Source organism: Paralichthys olivaceus, chromosome 7 (assembly GCF_024713975.1).
Source record: "Paralichthys olivaceus isolate ysfri-2021 chromosome 7, ASM2471397v2, whole genome shotgun sequence".
Taxonomy (NCBI): domain Eukaryota; kingdom Metazoa; phylum Chordata; class Actinopteri; order Pleuronectiformes; family Paralichthyidae; genus Paralichthys; species Paralichthys olivaceus.
Genome location: NC_091099.1, coordinates 7,936,519 through 7,960,510, shown reverse-complemented (window position 1 = coordinate 7,960,510; position 23,992 = coordinate 7,936,519). Strand labels below are relative to the sequence as shown.

General features: G+C 45.1%; 1 protein-coding gene and 1 long non-coding RNA gene across 2 annotated transcripts; one reads left to right on the top strand and one right to left on the bottom strand.

The window, feature by feature from the left end:
* Nucleotides 1-514: 514 nt before the first annotated feature.
* Nucleotides 515-23,586, bottom strand: ccnd2a (cyclin D2, a). Its single transcript, XM_020078448.2, has 5 exons — nucleotides 22,129-23,586; nucleotides 20,528-20,743; nucleotides 17,416-17,575; nucleotides 10,444-10,592; nucleotides 515-4,838 (listed from the first exon to the last, which is right to left on the bottom strand). Exons 1-5 carry the CDS (start codon nucleotides 22,321-22,323, stop codon nucleotides 4,665-4,667), a joined length of 894 nt encoding a protein of 297 aa, XP_019934007.1. The 5' UTR covers nucleotides 22,324-23,586; the 3' UTR covers nucleotides 515-4,664.
* LOC138410795 (uncharacterized) lies at nucleotides 19,114-20,423 on the top strand. Its single transcript, XR_011243389.1, has 2 exons — nucleotides 19,114-19,335; nucleotides 20,063-20,423. It is a non-coding gene; the product is annotated as an uncharacterized lncRNA (long non-coding RNA).
* Nucleotides 23,587-23,992: the final 406 nt, after the last annotated feature.

Genomic DNA, 23,992 nt, shown 5'->3' with positions numbered 1-23,992 from the left:
ATTTGACCAAGACTCTCAGATAGAAGAGAAATTTCATCGTATTGGGACCAAATAAAGAATAAATAACTAAAATAAGTCCTGACCTTCCTGTTAAGTCATCTTTATTCAGAATATAATGTACTGTAATTACACTGTAGGCTATGTATTATTTCCATGTTTTAAATTTCCTTGTGTTTTATTGCATGTTTCCATTTTTTATTGATGTTTCTTAATGTTTGCGAACACCTTTCCTGCCGTAACTCTTCAAATGTCCCTGTATAGAGGAGCTGGGACACTGATGAAGACTTATCTTATCTTATACCCCCCATTAAATGAGCTAATTAGATTTATTTACATGTCCATATGTTCTCCATCATATTTCAGTATCTTGGTATATACACCAGGGATTTTAAGGTGGTCAACAACTGTATTTCCTGAGCTTTAGCACCCACACACACACTCACACACACTTATCATTTGATCACGACAAACAAATTGTAAGCACACATCCGACAAGGAACAGAGGCGTGGGAAATAGTGAGCTGATGTGGTGTCACACCCTTTAAAGCAGACGTTTATTGACCAGAGGTTGTGCAACAGACATTTGAGGTACATGATATGAGTTATTGTGGAGGGGAGGCAACTCAAAGGGAAATCTGCACCATTCAAACTTCCAGATATCAGAATATTTATGGTTGGACACGACAGACTTGGTTGAACCCATTATTTTGTGGCAGTTACAATGGTGTACACAGAAACATACGGAATCCATGTTTACTGACATTCAGAGTGATTGTGGTTGTATAAAGCAAGAACTGCACTTTGGCCTTCATAGGAACGCTGTTTTTTTCCCTCCTCTCACACACAACAAATCAGATGTAGCACCAGCATGAACAGAAACAAACGAACTGTGTTAAAACCCCAAGATAATGTTGCCTTGTTGTGCCCCCCCTCCAATAGGTGTTGAGTCCAAGTGGAAGCCTTGCATGTCTCCCGTTTCCCATCGTACTGAGCAAGTCGTTTTCCCACTAAGACAGTGGGATTCATCCACAAAAATGATAATGTGTATTCTCTCTCCTCCGATCCAGGCTTCCCTAACTGCAGAGGTATAGGTGACGGATTGTGAATTTTCTATCTTGTCCAGTAATCCTGAGGTATAGGAAATACCACTGATGCAGAATGTGACTGAAGAAGGAGAGCAAAATAGATAAAAAATAAAGGGGGAGAGGAGACATGCTATCTAAGCAAACTGTCAAACTGTACAAAGAACATTTCCAGTCGAGTACTCATTTCATGTTCTTCTATCACCATCTACTTCGTTTTTTTTGAATGTATCTCTTAAGCAGTAAAATAATTATATTATAATACAAATGTTTATAAAATAGCAGCACACTCAAGTGACACATCACAACTAGGTAATGTTATTTTTTTTTTGTATAAATGAAACAAATTCATAGCTTTTAGCAGCGCAAAAAGACAACAACAACTCAATAAAAATATTGACACTTTTTTCTTGATGTCTTCACACCTCCTCCTCGGTCCTCTCTTCACTTTGGAATACAGTATCTCTAAAATCTTAGAAAAACCCTTTTGCGGGTCTGGTCACCCCATAAAATATATCAAACACAAATTGTAAAAGGTGGTCTCAATATATAACACATGCAACAACAAATTGCAGGAAAGAAAATCACAACCATTTAAGTTTGGGAGAGAGCTTACATCAGACAAACAGAGGCAAAAATGAAGGGGTGATATCAAATATTCATACACGGGATGTTTTGGCAAACGTGTCATTCAATTGCCCAGTTTTACTGAAAAACATCGCTGAAACATTAGATCCCCACAATTTTCTTCAGTCTGACAAACATTTACTCAGCAAAGTCACATACCGTCATGAAAAAACTCAAGCATCAAGTCAAAGACACCTTACTGTGGCAAAGCCGTGTGTCCCGTTCAAAAACAAAAAGGACAAAAAAAAAAAAGAAAAACCTTGTTTTGTGCTGACGTCTGTCTGGCTGATGAACCCCCAATGATTTGAAGCAGCAAAGCTCACAAGGGGACGGATGTGTTCACTGACAGACGATCAGCCCCAACGACAAAAGCCAGCACCATAAAAAACAAAACAACAACTGACCAACCACTGCGACACACATCAGTTAAGGTGGTTTTTAGAGCAAAGGCTCTGCTCCGTCTTGAAAAGAAATGCAAACCTCATTGCCCTCTGAAGAACATGTGCAAATAGTCGATGTTACAACCACCCGCTCCTGTAGCTCATCGCCGCCCCGTGTGACTATCTGTGGCTGTGTTACAGATAAATAAAAAGAAAAATTCAAGTAAAAACAAATATTTCATTTCTTGACAAAGTAAAAGGAAATCAAACAGAACCCATGGATCAGTGAACTCTGTGTATGCTTGTGTTTTTTGTGTGTGTGTGTGTGTGTGTGTGTGTGTGTGTGTCGGCATTTTGCGATTCATGTTGGCATTTTGTGTTTGTTCAAACTCTCTGCAACGGTCAGACTCCCCCCGTCAACTCGCACTTAGCTCGGGTCGGAATGTTTTATGATCGGAATGTCCTCTCGTCTCGTAATCGTGTGAAAAGCCGTTTGAGTTTGACTCTTGCGTGACAAGGGTATGTCTGATGATTGGGAAACCAGCCCTACAAAGTAAACCAAAGAAAAGGCTAACAAGGAAAATAAAACCAAAAAAAAAAAAGGAAAACATCCATTCACCTCCAATCACCACCCAACACATTTCATTTTGCTCATCTCCTGGGGAGCATGTTCTCAAAGTGCTTTGCCATTGAAATCAAATAGGGGAGCTGAAAACAGCCCCATGTGGGACTCTAGATGCATTGACAGTATCTCATCATCCTGTTCTCCTCTAAACCCCCAAGAAAGTTCATCCTCGCATGATCTGGCAGTGTCTCAGTTCCTTATTTCACTTCTGTGTGAATGGAAACTTAGAGCATGTCTGTTCACTTAGCTTTGTGATAGCAGACATCGTTCACAAGAAGTTTAACCCAGATTAACAGAGAGTTTTATTGTGAGGCGTCTTTTTTAAATCATCATCGTCCACCGCTGCGTCTCTAACGTCCTCCCTGTTCTACTGTCCTGTGCCCTGCACCCACGTGCAGCTCCACAGTGTCTCTGTCTCTCTCATGCTTTCCATACCGCACCCCTGCTCATTAATAGAGAGGAGTCTAACGTCCTCCAGCCTTTTTTTATGAAAAGCATCACTTTCTTCAAGACATCGCCCTCTCCTGTTTTTTTTACATGTGCATTTCACTCTGCACGTGCGAGAGGTCTCTGCTCCTCTGTCCGGACTCACAGCAGCCTTTCATGACTGAGGAAACACCATATCGTAACAATGTGAAAAAGAGCAAAGTATCTGTAATATGTCATTAACCGAATGGCAGTAATAAAACAAACACCTCACGTGACCTCAGAGTCCGAGGTGAGGCACCTCAGGAAAACTTAAGGGGCTCTGAGCAGAAGTCCCCTTCGCCCACATCCTCCTTCGCTGAATCTTTTTCTTTCTCACTCATAGTCCGTGCACACGAGCTCACTGCTGGGCAACAATGAACCGTGATGCACTGTTAATGCATGAAGGCAGTGATATAGCATGGATGCCCTGTTTATACTGATGGACAAACTGTGTGTAGCCTCGGGCTCCGTAGACGTTCAACATAGAACCATGAGTCTACGACTTGACTTTGCTTAAGTGCCTCACGCCGTAGGATACACACTGCTAATATGGATACAGGATCACATGTAGCATTCACTCTCTCTCACACACACACACACACACACACACACACACACGCATACGCATGCACACACAGGCACGCATGCAAATTGGCATACAAACACGCACACGCTTGCACCTACAAACTGACGCACACAAGCAGCCTGAAAAAAGGAGCTTATTGATCTCTACTACTCAGTTCCAAAATATGTCCAATAATAATATTAATAATAATATTACGAATACTACTAATAATTATTACAATCCCATCTCTTCCCTGGAATTGGGACCCACCAACTTTTAGCATAATGTTCTCACAGCTTCCTCTGTCTCATCCTCAACACACACACACGTGGACCTTCTGATGGTCGAGGAGCTGGGACACGTGTCCTCCCTCACACCAGCCACTAATGTAATAGTGATAATACTCATATAAAACTAAATGTAGAGAGACAGAGAGAGAGATAGAGAGAGAGAGAGAAATCTTGAGCCCCGCTGTGATCCCATGTATGCAATTTTCTTAATGGTCTCCACAACTTCTACCACAACAGCCTCATTATCAAGCTATGGTTAAGATATAATTTAAAGATCATACTATACAATCAAAGGCAGAATGCAAATATGATTGGCTTCCCTTCTGTATATCCAAGGCACCACAGAGCTTCATCTTGAATCTAATTTGTTGCTTTAAACATCATAGAAAATCAATTTTTTTTTAGGGCAGGCATTTTGTTTTTCTTTTGACTTGAAGAACAGAAAATCTACAAAAAAAAAAAAAAAACTAGCAAGCATTGTTCTCTTTCTTTTAAAGGGCTTGTGTTTTTAACATTTTTTGTTCTTTTGTTCTTTTTTTTCTGCTTTTAAGAAAATTGAGGGGGTTTTTTTTCATGATGCTTCTTTTTTTTTTGTGGAAATCCTGTGCAACGACGCCCTCTGGTGGTTCACAAGTTGACATCACGGACGTCCGTTGGGGTGGAGGATTGATCCAGCTCATCCAGACCTTTGCCGCTGGGGCCCCTCTGTGTCTGCTGCTGCTGCTGCTGCTGCTGCCGCCCGTCACGCAGGCTGCTCACCAGCACGCGCTCAATCTGCTCCTGACACTCTTTCAGAACATCCTGCAAAAGCAAGGGGAGGCAGAGAACGAGCTGTCAGAATATATATCATTATTAATCTGCTAATACAGAGGCAGGAAGTTTCTCTCTTTTCCAAATCAAGCCAGAAAAACTTTCTTGAACAGCAACATTAAAAATGTTTGACACTTGGAAAAACATTGTCTGAGGATCATTTTGTGTCTCTAATAGGACCTAATGAAGTAAACAGTCTTTTTCATGTAGTTAAAAGTTTAAGATTTAAATCCATGCAGGTTGTTTGCCTAAAAATATTTTTATTCTCACATGAAGTACATGAACCTTTTCCATCTGCTCAGCCTTTAATTAAGATATAAGCAGTTTAATCAGCTCTTAAGGGAGAAATGGGCTTCTGCAAAAATGTGTTACAGTCAACAAGAAAAATCAGAAAACTATAGTCAGCGCATGAGAACCAGGGGCCCCTGATGTGGCAGCAGATGGGCCCCTGGGCATCTGAGGCCGGGGGTTTTAAATGACCACAGATTGTTTAGCAGCTCCAGCTTCTGCCAAGGCTGAACACAGACCAGACCCAAGCATGACATCAGTCCTGCAGGGTTGTGCACCGAACACCGACCCTATAGTTCTCATGTGCACACACGCACATGCACAGACAAGCGTGTGCATGCAGACCACGACTTCCTTTATCCCACCACCCACCTATCCCAGCCATTCCCAAACACACACAAAACAAATACAGAAGTAGCCTTGACAACAGAGCGGCTGAAAACACAGGTAGTACTAAAGCTATGTTAATTACATCCACCTCCTGTGGGAACACAAAGGTGGTGCTTTTTTAACGAGAGCCAGTCTGTGTGCCTGCCTGCCTGCAGGGGATCCATCTGAGACCCGGCCGGCTTGCCTTTCACCATCAAAGGCTGCGGCGGCAATCTGAGAATCCACCTGGGACGGGAGCCTCTCACCAGCGCTGAGCCCTCATATCCTTCCCTGATGGAGGGTTGACAGAGGGGACAGGGCAGCATGGGAGAGAGAGCAACTCACTGGGGAGGAGGGGAGACGTGAGGAAGGGGGAGGAGGGCTCAGTTGGAGGAGCGCTGAATGGATTGTTCGCAGGAGAGTACGAGAAAGGTCAAACTGTTGTGGGGTGAGGAGCAGCCACGACATGTCATTCAAGATAAAGCAGACGACAAACTAATGTGAACACTCTTGTCAGACTCTGAGTTCACACTGCTCTCTGGTGGTGAAACATTGCAACACATGTGCATGCATAACATAACTGAGAGCGCTCATGGCCGGAGGGACGGGTGAAAGTGTACCACTTGTGGAGCGGGGAGACATTCTTTAGAAATTCACAGCTAATTTAAACCTGATGGGCCACAGTTTGAGTCTGTGTTACAGCTCCTGGTGCTGCTGCTGCTGAGAAGTAAGAGCTGAGACCTCGCTCGCATGAGAACCGCTCTCTGGGAGCACGGCTCAGTGACGAAAGGTCATGGTGTCAAAGGTCAGAGAGCCGGACACATCACAGGGTGAGACGGGCATTGTGTTGCCAACGTTTTAGGGGATTTCTTCTTTCTAAGAGTAGAATCTATAAAATGTCTCAGGTTAAATTTTTTACTGATATCTTAAATCTGCATGAAGTAATTCCTGCCTTGACATAATTTTTATTTTTAGTTCTCCAGCATTTATTGTTAATAAGCAAAAAATAGTTTTTGGAGAGTTTTTTGTTCACAATCTGAATCTGATTTGATGTTGAGGGGGTTGGTCTGGTCTGGGGTGGGCGCCTCTAGGAGAACGTTTCCCCCAGCAACGGGTCTGACGTGGAGGAAACCCGACCAGCGTCTGTCCCTTAATCTCCTCCAGAGGTTGGCCGCCAACGTGGACACACTCTCTCTCTCTCTCTCTCTCTCTCTCTCTCTCATACACACACAGACAAAATCTTCCCATGCGCCCCATTGGTCATAAAATCTCAATTCCGGTGAGAAAATTAAGTAAAGCGCAGAACATGTTAAGGAACTGCCTGTGTCTTACCGCAAGAATGCTGCTTAAAAGACAGTCTCCCCCCGTCTCTGCTGCTCTTTAGAGCGGCAGTTCGGATCCCATGCCAAGCCCCATGGGCTTTACTCTAGAAACTTTAATGACTTCAATGTGTGACTACTGGAAACACCAATACTGTGTTCAGAGGAGCTCTAGGTACTTGCATACTGAGGGGGGCAAACGGCACAGTTGACCATGGGAGGTAGAGCTTTCCTGAAGCATCTTATTTTGTAGCCTCTGCCCCCGGAAGACACATGACTAACGCAGATCCGCCCTTGTAGTTACAGTCCTCTCTCTATCCAATCTCATACATCACACTGCAACAATACAGCATATGTGTTTCTTGTCCCTGGGCGGCTTTTGTGACACCGGCAGTAGGTGGAAGTCGTGCAGACGGAGAAAACCAAAAGGAAGAAATGTGTGAAGCCGTGGAATGTGTTTAAACTGCTGACTGCACCACAGAAGACGGTGTTAGCTACTCTGGTAGGAGTTGGTGGTCAGACAGCTGAAACAAACACACACACTGACGACATATACTACTGATTTCAAGGACTCTAGGGGCTAACGCTGGAAATAAGGAGTCACCACATGACTTGAATTTCAACGAGTCACAATAGAGAATGTGACCTTTCTCTTTCTTCAGCCTGCGTGCCCGAACACCACAAGCAGTGGAGCCTGCAGGCTGTGTTAACTGAGATAATCTTCCCTAATAAATGCATCTTTGTTGCAAGGCTCTAACACATTACTGCTGAAAAGAAATAAAAAAGTCACATTTAAACTTCATTACCAGCCATCAGGCAACTTGACTGAAAACAGCTCAGTGATAGTTGGGCCACAGTGGAAACATGGTGATTAGAGAAAGAGGAATAAAAACAGAAAAAAAGAGGAAGATGTGTTTCCGGTGTCTCTCACAGAGATCCTGCCCAGTCGGTCCGGCTCTGTGACTATACCTCCGCTTCCGGCAGAAAGGTAGAACAACCCATTGTGTGTTCATACACAGAGCGACACTGTGGAATGAAGGTGTGACATTCCTTCTTTGCACAGGCCGTGTAGAATGTGCTGTAGTGTGTGACTGTGACCGAAAAAAAAACATGAATGAGAAGAGAAAAAGCCAAAAAATGATAAGATGTAGGAAGTGATGGCCTTAAACCCACACAATTCTCTAACCACTATTTCCTGTTTTACTCATTCATGATTAAAACACTTGACCTTCTTGAAGCTCACAAGGAATCTAAATGTCCTGCAGCACGTTTTCCAGCTTCTTACTGCAGCTTCCATTGATGGATATTCGAGAATCACAACTGATCTTTCAACACAAATGACACATGTTCTCTTTGCACATTATGACTCAGCTCATCAGACACATAGCCCCCCCTGGCCACACCAGGTGTTTGTGAGGCTACACACATTCTTCCAGCGGTCCGAAATGGTGACTTGGCTTGATCTCGGCTCCACTGGAAAACCACAGGGGGGGGGGGGGGTCATGATGCTGTTGGCAGCAGTGGCTGCAGAGGTTGGCGAAACTATCTTCTCCTTCATATTTTGCCTGGCTCTCTGGTGGACTCGCAACGAGGAGCAACTCCACTGGCTACCGCTAAAGCGAAAATACAGAGCGATGTGTGTACACATTTACACTCTACACCGCCACCCCGGTGACTGACGTCGAATGTGAGGTTGAGGTGTCCCTTGGATGTTGAATTGACGTATGAAGTGGTTCAGCTTGTGGGAAAAGAGGGGCGAGTGTTAACGCGACATGGTCAATGATCAACATTTAGTGTTTTTTGGTGTGTGAAAATCTAAAAGCTCAATCCATGGCAAAATGTGTCAATAACCCAGGCGCCACAACAACTTCTGGGCATTTGTCCTGAGACTTTAATGTTAAATCACAAGTGGTGCACAAGTCTGATGTGAGTAACTTTATAAACGAAAAGACACTCTGCGTGTATTTTGGCTGGCTCCTCTGCAGTTTGCACTAAAGCCCTTCATATATGTTGAATTAGGAAGGCTGCCCTGTGCTTTGCCTCCTGTGTTTACTGAGAGCCATGGCTTGTCCGAATCCAGGAATGTGAGGAGTTGATCATAGAGACACAGAGCGACTTAATTCCCTCAAGTCTACGACCTCGCAGCCTAAACACACTGAGGCCCTGTGCTGCTGAGGCCAGCTATTTGTTTTTCCTCAGCTGCTGGGCGAGACTTCACACAGCTCGCACCAGAGGGAGCCATGCTTTCCAGCAGTGATGCATTAGGAACCATAGGAGGAGATGAGAGAGGGCTGATTGTCGTGAGGGAGGCACGACACCCCCTCAGTGTCCTTTTCACACTTCAACAACTTTCTTCCTCCTCCTCCTCCTGCTTCGCCTCCTTTTGAGACAGAATTTAACATACCAGGGCTTGAGGCTTGGGATCAGTGTCACAGCCTTTGAGCCGCTCCCTGTGCAGCGCACACACAAGGACACAAATGTTGGTGTTTATATTAAGTCTGCTATTACCAACCAAAAGCCATTTTCATCATGTTTGGACTTCTTGTGCCAAGGTGCTGGCCTCAGAGCTGGAGCTGGTCCCTGGACACGGCTCAGTGGCTGCCCACTGCCTCTGAACAGTTAGGACTGGTAAAATGCACAGAACAAATCTCCCCAAAGGGACTCAATAACTTCACTTATCGTGTCCCAGTGTCACTGTCCTCGCCCTCTGCAGTTCTGCCCACCTACTCACGCCTGCAGCGAACTGAAGCCCTCTTGCATCCGTGTGATGAAAGCCAGGCATCTCGGAGTCAGCCGAGGGCCCTGCCTGTGTTTGGACTCAAACTCACCAGCCACCGCAACATTCACTGCAGCCAGACAGCCACACAACGGCCTGGCCTGCATTCCTGTCAGTGATAGAGCATACTCTGTATATGCTCTCAACCCGGCTCAATTTATAGGACTCTTTATGCGAGAGGAGAGGGGAGCGGACTGATGGAGAGGAAAATAAATGTATGCAATCATCTGGAGCATGGTGATCATTTATTCTAAGGAGGGAGGATATTTTAGTTTTTAGCTTAATCCTCATTTCTGATATTTCTTCTTATGACACATAGTAGAACCCCTCAAAATGAGATTAAGGAGCCTGATGAACAAGAAGCCAAATCTGAGTGTGAGATTTCAACATCCCAACGACCATCTGTTGCAAACACACAACCTTTACAAGCAGGTTGACTAATCAGCATTTGCTTGTTAATAGATTGCAAAGTGTGTGTGTGGTAATAAGATGATTTCATTGTGGCATTTCACAGGAGATGTAAACTGAAGGAGGAGATGAAAAGCTTCCAACAGAGCAGCAGCTGAGTCACAGAGTCCCTTTAATAACTGTGCACAGATTAAAAAACCTCTGCTCACCTCACTGATACCTGCAGAGATACTCATGTTTACTGCTCCTTGGTCAAACATTACTCAGAAACATCGCTCCAGACTTTCCAGACACAAGTATTGAGCTCTCAGCAAAACCATGACTAACAAGACCACACTGGAATTCTGCATTTTTTACATTTTTATTTTAGAAAATATATATATCTCTAGTTTCACCAAGCTCCGGATGTGACTGAGGTGTTATAAATGAAACTCACCACTTCTGTGTTTGTGATTTTAGCCAGCAGGTCTGTCAGGCTGTCGCCCCACTGTGACTGGTCAGTTGAATCCAGCTGCAGGCCACAGATCGCTGCCCCCACACTTCCTGTAGCAATCATGGAGGGGGGGTACATGGCGAATCTGAAATCTGTCAGAGGGAGAAACACCAGTTGAGTTAAACGTGTTTTGAGTGAGGTGAATTTTTGCAGTTTATACAAAGAGGCATCTCTCGTTGTTATTCACCTGGTGAGGTTTCTAAATTACACTTTCGATTCATGCGCTCCACACAAAAGGGCACAGATACATCCCTCCCAGAGACAATATGATTTGGTAATCTAGCAGTCAGCTAATAAATAATCCCTCTATTGTACCAGGTCCGAACGCAGCGCTCACTAATGACCAGGGGCCTGGATAATGAGGGTTCACTTGGCTTGTAAAGGAGCTGAAAAGCAACCACCCTCACCCGCTCCCCACCCCGGTCCCCCTCTCCCCAGCCCGGCCCCTTTTCTTCCATCTCCTGAGTAAATCGTGTGCTTGCTGAAAAAAGCCCCATAGCGCTTGGAAAGGGAGGAATAAAGAGGCTCAGTGCCTCTGCCAATGCTCACTGCTGTAGGTCCTTTTTCCACGTGTGGTCACAGGCGTGCGTCTCAAAGACCAATAACCTTGTTAGCTCCCCTCACTGTCATTCATAATGCAAATGAGACAGCTTGTGAACGGGCCAGAAGCCCGAAAAGGCAAGGCAACTGGCATACAGGGGGAGAGCGAGGGAGACACACAGACAGAGAGAGAGCGAGAGTTTTTCACAAACACACACACACACACACACACACACACACACACACACACACACACACACACACACTCCTTTCTCTCTTTCTTGCTCAACTTCTACCTTTCTCTTTGGACAACACATGGCCTGCTCAGATGGGGGCAGTGAATGGCACACATGCCCCGGTCTTTGTTGCTACAACAGGCAGCGGTTTGCATTGGCGGCCCTCCTATCTTTTAGCATATTAATAGAGTGGCGGACCTGCAAGAGGGGAAGGAAGAAGAGTGTGACTCCATTGTCCAGAGTCATCACCTCATTTCACCCAATTGAGAGACACAGCATCCATCCCGTCTCTGCTGATAACAATTCAGTGAGACAGGCCGGACAAAAAGACTGTGGCCGGGGATGGGGTGGGGGTTGCGCACGAGGGTCAACTGGGGGGAAGGAAGATGAAGAGGAAGGGATGGCCGGAATGGCGACAAGGAGAATAAGAAGGGAAGGTGGTGGGCGTGTCGAGGGGAGAGGGTGTAGACAACTCCGCGGCACATCACTCTTAAGTCTGTGTCCAGAATCTTGTGAGGTTTTGGGAGAAGAAAAGAGTCGCCCTCCAGTGACCCTCAACTCCTGCCTCCCATCAACCCCTCCACCCACCCCACAAGCATGCCTCTCTTCCTGGGCCACCTATGGACTGGAGGAGTGGGCAGTGGGGGCAAAGAAACAGCCTGCACATTAACATATTGCCATATTCAATTGCAAAGCAAACTGCACGCAATGGCTCTGAAGGAGATTTTTCTTCCTTCTTTTTTATGTGGAATCAAAGAGGTGGGCCCTTTGATAGCTGTAAAGGCAGCCCCTCACTGCCTTTTTAACATGCACAGCCAGGCTCTTTCTCATCTTGTGGGCTCAGTGTTGACAAATAAATGAACTTATTATACACCCCTGTGTTAGCAGCTGGGCCTCTGCCAAGGGGCGATTTATTAAAGGCTACCTCGAGCCAAGAGGAAGGAGCGCACAAAGCCCCTCGGCATTACATCACTGCTGTAAGAGCACAACTTTCTATAGAGGGGTAAAAGGACAAAGGCATACACGGATTTACTGTACGTGTGCAGTGAGTGCAGACTGACAGGCAGGGAGGCAGACAACTCAGAGACAGCGGCGTGAGACAATGAACCAATTCCTACATGCTTTAAGATGCAGGCGCACACACACACACACACACACACACACACACACACACACACTCGGCATAGATGAAGGTTTGTGGGAGAGCTGAGTGGCGGGCAGTGGGCAGCAAGCTGATTTTTCGCACTCAAGACAAGACAGGTCTGTAGCAGAACAAGGACGCGCGCGTGCAGCCGATGCGGGCTGACACTCCGGCCTGGTGGCTGCTGCATGTGGGGGGAAGAATGACCGTATTTTAGGAGGCCCTCATTGGTATTCATGTTGAGGATAAACAGTGTATGTAGCTGAGTGGGGACGCCTGCGATGGAAAGCTCCCTGTGAGCAGCGGCTGGCTGGCCTGGCCTGCACGCCTCTCACCCCCTTCAATGGCCCTTTCTCCTCCCGGTGCCCCCTCGTCTCCATTCCTCCGTGTTCCTACCCCGTGAAACTTCATCCTCAGGCCTCTGGTCACACAGTCTGCTTCCCTACATGGCCCACTCCTCCTGGGTGGCTGCTATGCACAGTATGCACATTAAACTTGTAAATTAATTAAAGCTGGAAAGTTGAACAACAGCCAAAAAAAGAAAGAAAAAAGATCTCCTTTTCACCCTTTCCTCTCACTCCAGCGCTATAAATCAGAGTCTTGTATTCTATACATGTAGCCCTTATTGACCTTGTTTATTAAAGGAGCAGCATTACGAGGACCCGCAGCCTGTTGACTGATTAAGGCCAAAAACAAACATCATTTTGGGATTGGCATGACAGTAAGTTTCAGCATTAATGAAACATGGCCGGGTAGTCCAAACACATCTGTGGAGAGCTGCTCAGATGGTTCACCTAATGTAGCTCCTCGAGAAATCACCAGTTAAATAATAACGCTGCGATACTGCCATCTGTCATATTCCATTCCAGTCTTGTTCCAGACAAGTTGCTCTGTAGACGAGCGCAAAAAAAAACTTGGGAGAGTCTGAGTCATGCAGCCTGCTCAAACTGATTTCAAGTCATTAGCCAGAAAACAGCATTCCTGTTTAATTATAGCATCCTGTGACAACTCTTTTCAGTGTTGCACCATCATCTCCACTGTCACAGCTGCAGCCTTGAGGCGTTGGCAACATTGCAGATGGGGAGCATACAGATTTATAGAAGTTTGAATGGGGGAAAGCATGAGGCTTCTCTTTCCTTCACATTGCAAACTGCTAACTCTGTACTCTGATCGTCTATATGTGTAGCTGATCAGATTCAGACAATCAGGAGCTGAGCAGAAGTTGCGTCCATAGAGAAAGAATAACGCTAAGACTCTGGTGTCATGTCGTTCCAGCTGTCACCGACATTTACTTCACAAATATTAGTCTGTGGTTACCGTGACCTCCATTAAACATATTAAAGGCGTTTTGATTTCTAGTGGATAACTGCAGCATCCTAAGAAGAAACCTATCTCCTCATGTTTCTACTGTGAGTCAGCTGGCCGCAGTATTTTAGAGTGTGGTGCTGATTACTCCAGCGAGGTGAGGGGGTGAACACTCAGGACGTGCCACTCAATGATTCACTCTGTGTCACATTTTTGGGCGAACACGGTCAGGAAGTGTCTTCCTGCTCTGTGTGTTGACGATGCAGCCAGACCGGACATGATGGTGAGGGACGATAATTTGTTGGAGCAAGTGGCCAATTTGTTGGGGTTCTGACTCATCGAACATGAAGGGGCTTTTATGTAAACAAACACCAGTAAAGAATTTTTCATTGACCACATCTGAAGATGAATCATTCATCTCCAGAATGCCGAGCTGAGCCTGGAGGGGATTCTCCGCGCAGCAGCCGCTTGGAGAGAAAGCAACACGGAGCATTCCTGCCTCTGGACCAGTGAAACTTAACATCCTAAATGCATGAGTCACTTCTGAACATCTGAGTGGTCAGTGTTGCATAAAAATGTACATGTTCCCTTCCTGAATTTTGGGCGCATGACTTGGAAAGCTTTGGGGGATACAAGAAAAAAACTTTTAATTTTTAATTATCTCATGACAGTTGGATAGCAGTGCACTTCTTCATTGTTCTGAGATAAAAATTAAATACAGTGGATGAAGTGTATTTCAACATGTGATCCAACATTTGACTTTTGTGTTTTTGGGTTGTATAACAAAACAAACAGTGAAATATACTGTGTTGGGCATGAAAATATGAGTCCAGGCACAACTGCGTGAAAGTTGAGAAGAGCAAGGTTTATACAAACTGCTCCCTCATTTTGTAAATAATATTTGGAAAGGTAAACCTCGGCTTTACTGTAGTACTCTGCACAATAAGAGCAAATAGCTTGTTCTGTGGTAAAGTTTTTACAAATATATCAGAGTGAAAGTGAAGCCATACGGCAAAGCTCTCTCATGTTTGTTAGCTGGTGAATCATTAGTTTGTCTCGGAAAAAACTAACCAGTTAATCATCAAGTTACTCCTCACGATCCAAAGACACTTCCACATTCCACAAAAAACACTTTTCCACAGATAAAAGTACTCAATTACTTAAACGACTCGCTATTTACATCCCAACTTGTATCAAAATGCTCTTTGTGTCTTCCACGACAATTGACTCTCTCTTGGACAGCACTGTTGGCCCCGATCCAGAATTTTCTTTTGATCAACTTCTATATCCATTGTCACCATTCCATGCATACCATTACAGAGAGCACTATTGGAGTTGGTATATATTTTTAAAAAACTATAATCCCTGCCAATATGGCACGAAGACGGAGCTCAATAACTGCAGAAGACAGGTTGGGGTGCATCTGTCTGCCCCATGCACCCCATCCATTCTCCCACTTTACCTCAATTGAATAATAATAGAAGAGGAAGCTCGGAGTGCTTGGTGTCTGTGTGTAGGAATGGAGGTTCATAATCTCCCTTAATGAGCTTGTTTCTGGGCTATTATCCGGCGGCCTGCCTGAGGGAAGCGCTGGTGTTTCCTATCAAGTGGCCCCGCAGCGCTGACCCTCGCATGGCTCTGCATATGAAATGTAAGGGCCGAGCCTTTTGTCTCCTTTCTCTCAGCCTCTAGCTGAGCCCCCTGAGCCATTTGCATAGTCGTGAATGGGCCAGCCAATGTTATTAATTAATACAGAGCCAGCCTGCGCCACCTGACAAAATCCCACCGAGTGGCTCGAACGGAACTGTTTCATCAAAAGAGAGGAGCCATTAGGAATGAGAGGCCTTATTCTCCACTTCTCCTCCTCTCTCTCTTGTTCCCCAGAAAACAGAGAGCCGTGGTTTTATGCATGTTTTCTTTTTCAGTATAGGGACAGCAGTGGTGGGAGTAGTGGTGGGTGGTGATTTGAATGGACTGTATGAAATGGGAAGGCCACAGGTGACCCGTTGTCAGACGTCTTGCAAATGTAAATCCTCCTGAAAGATCTCCTCCTTCTGCCGTGACTTTACCTTCTCAGCTCAGCTCGAGGAGGATTCTCAGCAGATAGCCTGAAGATTTACGGCTGGGAACGTTCGGCAAACGAGGTTTCGATTTTCCCAGCGATGTTCAGATGCATCAAATTGTTGACTCACTCACGCTCTCACTCTTTCCCCGCCTTGCCCTCACTCTCTGTTTGCCTGGATACAGGTCTGAGGAGAGCATGCACAGATAAATGACCTGTTGCTAATCCAGAGCTAACTCCAGAAAGTCTCCCCTCTAAAACACAATGTCAGGAGGACGACTCTGGGAGGCTCATAAATTTATTTCCACTGCCTCATTGAAGCAATTAAGGACAAAGTGCATGAGTCTTTCACAATGTTGCTTTGGGAATAGGTCCGATCACTGACACGCTGTCATTCCACACATTATTCTGCTGGCGCGAGAGAACAAAGAAAAGAAAAAACGTATCTGGAGAGGAGGAGTTTTTTCTCACCCTGTCATATCAATTGCACAATCAGTGCAGGGGATTCCATTGCTTTATGTTTTAAATACCTGTCGCCTCCCTTGTATCTATTGATCTAATTGTAAACACACTCCTGTGAATGATGTCAGCACAAGAAGCCATTTTCCCATGAAGGATTGTTGTCTGAGAGTTTCAAAATAATGGAAGCTGCTGGTGGTGTTGGTGATAGTGAGTCACTCAGAAAGGGAGAAAGAAAGAAGAGACAAAAGCCTTATTGTAGTAAATAAATACTGAAGGATGTTAAAGGGCTGGTTGAGGTGCCAGTTTTCAAAGAACTCCACTGAACTTGTTTGTATCTTTGAACGAGGCGTCAGAGGTGGCGCAAACAGGAGAAACCTGCCTTAGAGAATCCCAACATGGGAACTCAACATGGGAAAGCTATCATGTCCGCCAGCTGTAGGGTGGGGAGGCGTGAGAAGATGGTGGAGGTGCGGGGAAGAGGGGAGGGAGGAGAGATATGAAAACATGACATGCCTTAGAAATGCCCGAGCAAAAACAATATCTTCCTCTGGCTCTCCCCAACTCCTCTGTTCTCTCCTGCGTCTTCCCTTGCCTCCACCGGGCCGTCTCCTCAGATCATGTTAAGGGCTCCCCGTTCCTCCCACGACTCTCTGGATGTTTGATCTTGAGGGAACAATTCACCTCAAGAGCGGAGAGACAATAGCCCGTCTGCCTCCGCCCCTGTCCATTCCTCTTCTCGACCCTGTGCGACATGGGAATGCCCCTCAACCAGGCAAAATCTGCTTTGAAGTGTTACTGGATGCTCTGCAAGCCACTGATATGCCTCTAAAACACGACCACATACCAGCCTGGGAGAAGACAGATGATGGACATCAGACCTAAGAGTCTATCACTTAAATGTCTTCCATGACACATGCTTTTCTTATGCAGAATATTTTCCCCCTGGAGGTAATGCATCTCACTTAAGTTACTGCGGGCCGTGACTGGCCCACAGCACACCTCTGCACTCAGAGCTGTTGCCGCATGTTATAAAGCGAGGAAGGCTCATAACCCGCTGCAGAAATAAGATTTGACTTATTGCACTCTGTACGGTCAGTGGACCAGTGTTATTTCGATTGCTTGTTAGGACACACAAAACAAATGTTCTATTAGCTCCGATTGCGTCCTACCTGTGGCACAGAGGGCGATGAAGGTCTGGACATGTTTGCGTATAAGTGCCAGTTTATCCTCAGGCAGCGGCAGCCTCCTCACAATGTGCTCAATGAAGTCGTTCGGCGTCACCGCTGCCAAGTTCCACTTCAACTTCCCCAACACCACCAGTTCCCATTCCTGGAGAGAGGGAGGGAGGGGGGAGAGAGCAGAGAGAGTTGACCGAAAATGAGAAAGACTGAGGGTGTTTCAGTGACACAAAGTACGACCACATATTTACATACTGAGACAGTTTTACACACAGCTGTTCAAGACTGCAAATGAAAGTGTGTGAATGTGACACTGTGGGCCCCCGGGGGCCCCAGTACAGTGGCGAGGGTTTGGGGGTTAAGCATTATTGTTATTACATTAGCATCTGCTTGGCCTAGCCTGGGACAGAGAAACACCAGCAGCGCCACCAACTCAGGTGACCTCACAACACTGCCTCCCTCCCTCGTCTGTCTGTCTGGCATCTGGGGACTTTCCTAAAGAGGCCCACCAGAGGTTCTACAGTGTGTGTGTGTGTGTGTGTGTGTGTGTGTGTGTGTGTGTACAGTGAATATGGATAGGAACGCTGTGCTTGTTGAGCAGGATCAGCAGTAAACCGTTGTTATCTTAGAAAGTTAAACAGTATTTAATCTCTTTTCTCAATCTATAATTCATTTAAACTATAAAAACACTTCATTGTGCGCAACAACATTAAATGTGATTATTTCCTTTATTGCATCCTGTGTTTCGCTTACAATTCTGTCTCTACCCTTTGGTTCAGCCTTTACATCTTATGTTCTACTTATATAAACAATGTCAAGAGCTGAATAAAAGATCAAGACTTTATTCTAAATCATTTACAACCTATGTTTCTCAGGGGAAACACAATCCTCAGGTAACATTTTAAATTAAAGGCTTCAAATCGAACATTACTCAACTCCCCGTGTTATCGAATATGCCTGCATTAACTGCTCTAAACTATCACAAATCATTTTAATGTGGGTCTCCTGGGAAAATGTGATGTGAGAAGAGTGTCGGTTTGATGTCGGGGGGGCACTATAGGTGTGGTGCCCTCTTCTCTCAGTACGTTGTTGAACTTTCACTTCTCAGCGGAGGTGATCAACGGAATAGTTGGTGACTAATTTTGGAAATAAATGTTGTGGTTTGGTTCCGGACTGCAGACTTGTGACTGCGACTGTGGATGCTCCTCATTTTCCCATTCAGAGAGAGAGAGAGAGAGAGAGAGAGAGAGACCACATGGACTCAGTCATGAGACAATTCAACATGGCTGCTGCAGACCCTGCTACAAGCCCCAGCTCAAAGTGACATTCTTTTTTTTAGCCTCGTCTGATTTTTAATCTCCTCAATGCTACTCACAACTACTCATATGGGAGGAAATAAGAAAATTAAAGCCCTTTTGATTCAAGGGTGAAACAATCGTCTGATTGGTTTGAAGAGAGTAATATCTCAAAGATTAAATTATTTGATCAATCCCACAACGCCCAGCAGTGGTTTGTTGATTACTTGTGCATCATGGCTGCCTCCTGCCTCCCGCTCTCAAACAGCCTTTTCCATCAGTGCCAGCGAGCAAGATTCAATACAGCGAGGGCTGCTGTGACAAACCTTGCAACACAGGCTCTGTGCTGACAGAGTGGCAGGCACCCACTTCCTTCTGCTACTTGCCTTCCTCTGGTCACACCTTCTTTGTAACATTGCGGTTCTCTTTACAAGAAATTGTTACCAAAGATGAGGAAAAAAACACACAAAAAAAAGATCACATGCCCTGAGCAGCTGATCTCTGTTTCCTGTATCTGCATGTCAGCCAAAATACTGCCTTATACAGAAACACTGAGCGGAGGCCTCAGCAAACCGGTTCAAGGACTGAGGGCTTTGTCTGCACAGTGAGCACAAAGGTAGGACGCACTCAGTTTTCTGAGCACAGCAACAGTCTACATGCTGTCTTACAAGACCTCCATCTCAGGTTAATCATGTGCCACTTTTTTAAATGGACACCGTTTACTCATCAATCCTCTGACTTCAGTCCGCTGACCATTCAACCCTTCGCTCAGCAGAAGGGAAATTAAATCTGACACGATACTCTCAAGTAGAAATACATTCCACAAAATTATCCAACAAAACCAACAGAAGCTCGTGAAGAAACAGGGGAATGCACGCTGCGGCAATCAGCACGGCGGGCAGAAAGCCGCCCGCCAGTTAGACAGCGAGGCAGGCCTGCAAACATCAGCCATGTCTGAATCATAATATGTGGACTCTTTCACAACATGGGTGGGATTGGTTGTTGTTTACCGAGGAATGTTTGTGTAGCACCGCAGCGGGGAAATACTTATCTGATGTGAAACCCAGTTAATTAATCGGTTTGTGCTGGTGAAAACAGCTGGTGTTATCAGGCCAGAGCGGCCTTATCAAATAAATAGGACACAGAGGAATGACATTTATGTTTCTCTGCCCTGAATTGTCAGTTATGTATATGCACACATGCTGTAACCTACGCGTTGGATAATGTGTCAGAAGTAAAAGCAGCATGACACAACATCAGAAACGTGTGCAGTTATTTTTGGATGAAAGTTAAACTGTAAAAGGCAAACTTGAATTTCTCTTGTGTCTCTCTCTCCCTGACAGGAACAGAGTCAGAACTTTGGCTGGAGTTCAAGCTGACCTCGTTGCTCTGTGCAAATATCTGCCACTAGATGGCGATGTAGACCACTGCACAGACTGGATGAGTATACTGTAAAGTCCACAGGGTCTTGTACAGTGAAGAGAGCCCTTGTGGGACAATTCACCGAGGGGCTGCTGCTTTTTCCTGGATCTTTGATGACTGAGCGGTGCAGAGCGGAGACTGGACGACACATTTAGAGAAACGAGACCAGCTCTGGTGTGAAGTGAGATGTTCTCAGCTCAGTTGTTAAACAAACACATTTTATTACCTTAAAATCAAATGCAATAAAAACCTGTTGACTACAAAGTTAACATGATGCAGAAACATGTCATGAAACATAACTTTGTCTTGGGATGACATCATGAACCCTAAGAGGTGCCACTGTGAAGTTTTTGTGCACAAAACCTTTTGAAGCAAATGTTGCTTACCAGCAGCTCTTGAGGTCTGATGGAGTTATCTGTGTAGATGCAAAGCTTCTCTGCAGTTAGTGGACGAGTCTCTTTCAATTTGGATGCGAGGAACATGCAGACTGCACCCAGCAGCTGCAGGTTGCACTTTTTGGTGGGTACCACGGCTAAAAATCTGTCCAAGTAGTTCATGGCCAAGGGAAAAACTTCTTCTTCGCACTTCTGCTCCTCACAGACCTGAATAAAAGAGACAATGCAGCAATAGTTTACCATCTGCCAGCAGCAACCAACCCTGCAGTGACCTGCCTTTATTTCCCAGCACTTGAAAAGTATATAAAACCTTTATGACACAACGAAACAAACGTCTAATTACATAAAGAGCGCGTATAAATTCAATGACACACATAGTTGGGGCCCGGCCAAGATTTTGCGCCCAGCCCTAATCGGTTGCGACATCATGAATTAAATCGAAATGCATTATTTCACAAAGAATGAAATAAGTCTGGGGCACAAACTGTCAATAGAGTCACATTCCTGCTGTTCACTGACTAAGAAATGAATTCAAGTCACAATCAGCCGAAGCCAAAAACACCCCGACAGCGCAGCACACGGAAACACACTTTTTTTCATTCGTCATATTTTCATAAAATAATTAAAAATACAAATAAATTATCCACACCGGTTTTTTTCACATCATAATGTTCATTGGTCCTTTCCACATCATATCCGACAATTCCTATCCAAATTCATGCGCTGTAAATATGAATAAAATGTCAAAATAAAGACGAGTAGCGAGAGGTTGGTGTGGCGTGCGTCACCGCCGAGCCGATATGTTCATTTCAAAAATTAATTAAAAATCTCCAGTGGGTCGCACCGGGATAATATTGACATGAAAATAAAGCTCAAAGCCTGGGGAATGTTTACATGTGGGTGTTGATCAGAAATATTCGATCGGGGGACAAGAATCGAACACAATTCCAGAGTGAGGCAATGCGACGTGGGGAAGAGCAAGAAGACAGATAAGGCCCTCGCCCCTTCCGACACTTAAAATAGATGCGTAAAATGTTCCCAAGGCTTTTTGCGATCAATTCTATATTCCGCGGACACCCAAGACCCTCCTCTGTCAATGCCGACGGGCTTCGTGCGCTGTTATTGCGTTTATGACACCGTAAAGTCCCGTTTAAAGCCACGAGCGCTCCTGTAAAAAACCAACATGGCGATGTCGGAGCGCAGGGCAGCAGCGCATCGGGGAGTGCATACGTGTGCATGGAAATATTCAGCCTAAGTAAAATAATAACATTAAAGAATCAACACACAGCTTGCGCACACGGCGAGGGAGGCATTTAAAAGAAATTCAGCGGTGTCGCAGATTTCACGAGCTTTTCAGAAACGCAGTCCTCGCGAGCGGACTTTAAACGTGGTAAGAAAAACTACAGAAAACGACGCGTCAAACGAGGAATAAACAGTGAGAAACCAGAGCTGGGAGCGAGATGTGTTGTCCGTAAAATGCAAACTGAGCTCAGCAAAGCAGCAATGGCAACAAGTCAGGAGGCTTAAAAGTCGAGCACGGAAATAATAAGCCTGTATAAGGCTTGTCAGCACTCGGGTGTTTCGATGTGTACCTCCAACATCCAAGTAGCCAACATCCTCCTCATGAACGGCTGGATGTCTTTCTGGACGCCTTTGAAATAGGAATATTGGGGTAGAAACCTCTCCTCGATGGTCAACAAGCTCTGCAAGACCCTGTCATCGCACAGGAGGTTGGGATCGGGACGAGCTCGTATGACGGTGTCCATTTCGAGGCAGAGCAGCTCCATGGTGCCGCTGGTGCTTTCACTTAAGTAGAAAAAAGTCGGATTTCTCTCCGGTGGCGGTGAAAAGCGGTGCTGCGGAGTTAAAAACGCAAAGAAAGGGATGGCAGGGAAAGTGTATAAGAGGCATAAGAAAGTGAGACTGCAGGGGCTCCGTCAGAATAGTCCTGCCTCTCCTTGTTGAGAACTTTTTCCTCTCTCCCCACAGTGCGCCTCTACTTTCATCCGCCTGGCTCCGGCAGGCGCATGCATTTCAAGCCTGCCCAGCGTGCGCCACTGACGCAATTCACTTCATTACCTCTGTATAGACCAGACGCAACACGCTGCTCTCACTCCTCTTCCTTCCACTCAGACATGCGAGGCAACTTCTCTGTAAACTTGTTTCATTGCAAACTGTCACCAAAGCAGAGGCAACAATACATGGAGAGATATGGCACAAAAGAAAATCCACTTTAAATCGAGTTTAAAGGGATTTTACGCACATTTAAGGACTGACTGGGATCAAATAAACATATGTCCTCATTCTTTAGATGTTTCAAAAATATCTCGCTGATAAATGTTTAATGAAAGTATGATGATGTCAGGTTAAAGAGGTGTTCTCTTTGCACCTATTTCTGGATCTTGATAAGATGATGATCATATGATATTGTCACTTATCTCATAACCTAGTGTAGATGAATGGCTGTCCGGTTCATTGCTGCATTATAACCACATTTACAGGTTTTACGCGCTCCAATGAGTCCACTTCACTCCCGAAAGTGCAACAAGTGCTCCTTGTGAATGTAAACTGAATATAAACTTTGGGTCGATATAAAGTTTGGGTGGAAAAAGAAAGAACAATACAAAGAAAGTGATTAATTAGTATTGATTTCTGATTAAAACCACTTGTCTGAGAGTTGTTTTTTTCAACGCACTCAGTGAACTGAGTGCGAGCTGAGGATGACGCATGTGGAGGCTGAATGTGGCCATAAAGGCTGCACGTTAACTTACAGAGGAGCATGAACGAGCACACAGGACACACGCACACACGTTTTGTCGACCATTTTTTTAATAGCTGCCTCTAACTGCTTGTGGTTGGTGAGATAGCTTTCTAGGAAATTTGAAGCAGCGTTGAACTTTTTTTTTTTTTTACTTTTGCATAATCTTCTCTTAAAGACAACCCAACGATCACTGGTTTGGTTTTTAGGACAAAAACCATATCTACCAATCATTCACCAATTCCTGCTATAAATCACTATTTTCCCCATTTAAAAAAAATAAATAAAAAATTGACCAAAGCAGGTGGAAACGCAGAATGTAAGTAAATGAGCAGATAATTAAAAAAATGACTGCCAATAATTTAACCTCACATACAGCCACAAAGAGAATCTGCATGGGTAAATATGCTAATCCCTCTGCTATTCTTAGTCAACTTCAAAGTCCTGGAGCCTTGAATGAAACAAGACTGAAGTGCATGAGGGGAAGACTGCGGGACTGTAAAATCCTCAGAGCTTTAGAGCTGTTAATTTCCATCCGAGGCTTGTTGGTTCTATAGCTGTGCTTGTGAGAAAAAGTAGGGGAAATGTCTCTTTAAAGTTTTTTTTTTCTCCAGTCTAAGTTATTTCCTCCTCCCTGTGTCTGTGCGCGGAGCCAATGGTTCCTCAGAGCTCCACCGCGGCTGTGCGATTGTTACTGG

Excerpts from the sequence above, each read along its gene's own strand:
- ccnd2a (XM_020078448.2), bottom strand. The coding sequence starts at position 22,323 with ATGGAGCTGCTCTGCCTCGAAATGGACACCGTCATACGAGCTCGTCCC. Across the intron at positions 10,593-17,415 it reads CATCGCCCTCTGTGCCACAG|ATTTCAGATTCGCCATGTAC; the intron begins GTAGGACGCAAT and ends TCCCTCTGACAG. Across the intron at positions 4,839-10,443 it reads AAATCACAAACACAGAAGTG|GATGTTCTGAAAGAGTGTCA; the intron begins GTGAGTTTCATT and ends TTGCTTTTGCAG.